Source organism: Chenopodium quinoa, unplaced genomic scaffold (assembly GCF_001683475.1).
Source record: "Chenopodium quinoa cultivar QQ74 unplaced genomic scaffold, ASM168347v1, whole genome shotgun sequence".
Taxonomy (NCBI): Eukaryota; Viridiplantae; Streptophyta; class Magnoliopsida; order Caryophyllales; family Amaranthaceae; genus Chenopodium; species Chenopodium quinoa.
The window spans coordinates 946,029-949,765 of record NW_018742390.1 but is presented as its reverse complement, the minus strand read 5'-3'; the positions used below and the strand labels follow the sequence as shown (position 1 = coordinate 949,765).

General features: G+C 40.4%; 1 protein-coding gene across 1 annotated transcript; it reads left to right on the top strand.

Annotated features, from left to right (window-relative positions):
• Positions 1-2,861: 2,861 nt before the first annotated feature.
• Positions 2,862-3,461, top strand: LOC110699631. Its single transcript, XM_021877141.1, has one exon. It carries the CDS (start codon positions 2,862-2,864, stop codon positions 3,459-3,461), a length of 600 nt encoding a protein of 199 aa, XP_021732833.1.
• The last annotated feature ends 276 nt before the right edge of the window (positions 3,462-3,737 follow it).

Below are 3,737 nucleotides of genomic sequence, written 5' to 3'. Positions count from 1 at the left end.
AGGTGGCTTCACTATAAATCCAAGCGGGGGTGAGGTTAATCCCCCTTTGGTGTCATGATTTACTCTATTTGGAATGTCAGGGGCCTGAATGACCCTGGCAAAGTTACCTCTGTGAAGAGGTTGCTTCATTCTCATTCAGTTGATGTTGTTGGTTTTCTTGAAACAAAAATCAAATTGAAAAATGTCCTCACTTATCAGAGGAAGTTTGGCTCTTCTTGGCTTTGGTTGTGTAATTATGATCATTCTCCCAAAGGGAGGATCTGGCTTGGTTAGAATGTAGATAGAGTAATTGTAAATGTCTTGAAGGTTCATGAACAGTTCATTCATTGTAGTGTCTCTTCTAAGGACCTCTCTACTCAAATTCATCTTATTGTTGTCTATGGGCTTCACTCCATTCATGATAGGCTTCCTTTGTGGGAAGGAATTAGAAGCATCTCTATTCAGCATTCTCCTTGGCTTTGTGCTGGTGACTATAACTCTGTTCTTCATACTTCAGATAGGCTTCATGGTAATGATGTTACTGATTATGAGACTAGAGATTTCCAGAGTCTGGTTGATGATTTGGACCTCACTGAGATCAAAAGCAAAGGTGCTTTCTACTCTTGGTCAAATAAGGCTCACACTGGTCCTAGAACTCTCTCTAGGATTGATAGAGTCTTTGGTAACCAAGCTTGGCTAGCCTCTCATGGGCATGTCGAGACTGTCTATCTTCCCCCCTCTTTATTTGATCATAGTCCAGTTCTGTTGGATGTCTGTTATGTCCCTGCTGGGAAAGGTAGACCTTTCAGGTTTCTAAACTGTATTGCTGATCACCCTGATTTCCTTGATACTGTTTCTCAGGCTTGGAGTTCTGGTAGTTCTGTTTGGCAGAAACTTAATTCTGTGAAATCTAGTATCAAGTCTCTTAATAGCAAGCAGTTTGGCAATATTGAGGGAAAGATTGATCAAGCTAATGTTAAGCTTTCTGGGATTCAAAACTTAATGGCTCAGAATCCTGATGATTTGGATTTTTATGCTAAAGAATCTGATGCTATTAAGGTTGTCAAACACTGGAATGATATTCAGGAAAGCATCTTCAAACAAAAATCTAGGATCAATTGGATTAAGCTTGGTGATGGCAATTCTCATTATTTCTTCTCTGTGATGAAGAAAATAGACAAGCAAGGAATAGAATTGACTCCATCTTTAACTCTAATCAGGTGTTGCTCAAGGATCCGGATGCTATTTCTCATGAAATTATCTCATTCTATAAGTCTCTTTTAGGGACTCAGGCTCCTTTGCTTCCTGCTGTTGACCTTGTTACTATGAGGAGGGGTAAGCAGCTTAGCTCTGTTGCTCAGAGCTATCTCATTAGGCCTATTTCTCATGCTGAAATTGATGCTGCCCTTAAGGGAATTGATAACACTAAAGCTCCTAGTATTGATGGTTTTAACTCCTTCTTCTTTAAGAGAGCTTGGCATATTGTGAAAGATGATATCTATGCTAGTGTTATTGATTTCTTTACTAAAGGGACCTTACCTAAACAATGGAATTGCACAACTATCACTCTTGTTCCTAAAATCCCTAATGCTTCCCATGTTAAGGATTTTAGACCTATAGCATGTTGCACTGTGGTTTATAAGCTCATCTCTAAGGTCATAACTGCTAGACTTGCTGCTGTCATTGGTGAGGTGATTGATGATGCTCAGGCAGGGTTCATTCCAGGCAAGCACATTGGTGACAATATCCTTCTTGCAACTGAATTGATCAAAGGCTATGACCACAAATTTATCTCTCCTAGGTGCATGGTTAAGGTGGATTTGAAGAAAGCCTATGATTCAGTTGAGTGGGGATTCTTGATCATTGTTATGCAGGAGCTTGGTTTCCCTCAAAGATTTGTTAACTGGATCTGGACTTGTCTTACTTCTGTCTCTTATTCTATTCTTATTAATGGTTTTCCTGCCCCTCCTTTTGAAGCTAAGAAAGGTTTAAGACAAGGTGACCCTATGTCTCCCTTTCTTTTTTCTATTGGTATGGAATACCTCTCCAGATGCCTTGATGAGCTTAGGTTAACTCCTGATTTTAACTTTCATCCTAGATGTGAAAAGTTAAACCTAACTAACATGATGTTTGCTGATGATCTATTGATGTTTTCTAGAGCTGATAGTGTTTCTGTTAAGCTTCTCTTCCAAGCATTCTTGAATTTCTCGGGTGCTTCTGGGCTTTCTGCTAATCTTGATAAAAGTGAAGTCTACTTTGGAGGGGTTTCTGTTGATGTTCAGACAGAGCTGAGAGAGCTTCTTGGTGTTTCTCAAGGTAATATTCCTTTTAGGTATCTTGGGGTCCCTCTCTCTTCCAAGAAGCTTACTATTGCTCAGTGTAGGCCTTTGGTGAAGAAGGTGACTGCTAGAATCCAAGGGTGGATGGCTAAACACTTGTCCTATGCTGGGAGGCTTCAGTTGATGAAGAGTGTGTTGTTTGGTATTCAAACATATTGGGCTCAAATTTTTATCTTGCCAAAGAAAATTCTGAAAGATATCGAGGCTAGATTCAGGTGCTTTCTTTGGGCTGGATCCTCTGCCCCTGCTAAGAAATCTTTGGTTGCTTGGAATAATGTATGTCTCCCTAAAGTCTGTGGTGACTGGAACTTGCTTTCTCTTCCTGAGTGGAATAAAGCAGTTGTCACCAAGTTACTTTGGGATATTGCTCATAAGGCTGATAATCTTTGGGTTAAGTGGGTCCATATCTATTACTTTAAGCATAAAGATTGTTGGACCACCCCTACCCCTGCTAAATGCTCTTGGATTTTGAAAAAGATTCTGAGTTGTAGAGATGTTGTGAATGATCAAGGGGGATGAGATGGTTTCATACAGGGCAACAAAATGAAAATCAAGAAGCTTTATGCTGCTATTAGGCCTCAAGTCCCTAAGGTTCCTTGGAAGAGAGTTATTTGTCATAACTTAGCAACTCCTAAAAGTGTTTTTATCTTGTGGCTAACTTTGTGGAATAGGCTTGTCACTAAGGATAGGTTGCTCCAATGGCACATTTCTTGTGATCCAAGGTGTTTCTTGTGTTTGAATAACAATGAAAGTGTTCAACACTTATTCTTTGATTGTGAATACTCTAGACAGGTTTGGAACAAGGTGTTGGGTATCTTACATGTTTCCAAGCCTGTTCAGCAGTTTAGTGATGAGATTGATTGGATGAAGAAAATCTGCAGAAGTTCCAGATTGAAAAACAAAGTGATCCATGTGCCCTTTACTGAAACAGTTTATGGTATCTGGATTCAGAGGAATGCAGTTTTGTTTACTGGTTGTTGCAAATCTGTTGATGATCTAGTTAGGGATATTGTCTTTCATTCTGTCTGTAGAATCCCGGCGGGAAGCAAATATTTGATGTTTAGGAGCTTCTCCTTCTTTTTTGGTCTTCTGATGCTGTTGCTGGTTCTTGGCGATTTCTGGTTCCTAACTTTTGAGTTCTAGTTTCTGGTTTTTTGGGGTTGTTGCTGTTTTGTTTTTGTTGCTCTTGTGGCACTATTTTTGATGCTGGTTTCTACTGTTGCTTCTGCTCTCTTGCTGTTGCTGAAACTTAGCTGTTGTTGCTGTTTCTCTTGCTGTTGCTGACTGTTTTGCTCTGCTGTCTGCTCTAGTTCTGCTCTGGTTAGCAGCTGGCTGTGCTGGGTGCTGTGCTGCAGCTGCTGGCTTCATCTGCTGGTGTTGTTTCCTGCTGCTGACTGCCTTCCCTGTTGTTCTGCTGCT

What these genes read in the sequence shown, in the direction of transcription:
- LOC110699631 (XM_021877141.1), top strand. Translation starts at nt 2,862, where the DNA reads ATGAAAATCAAGAAGCTTTATGCTGCTATTAGGCCTCAAGTCCCTAAG.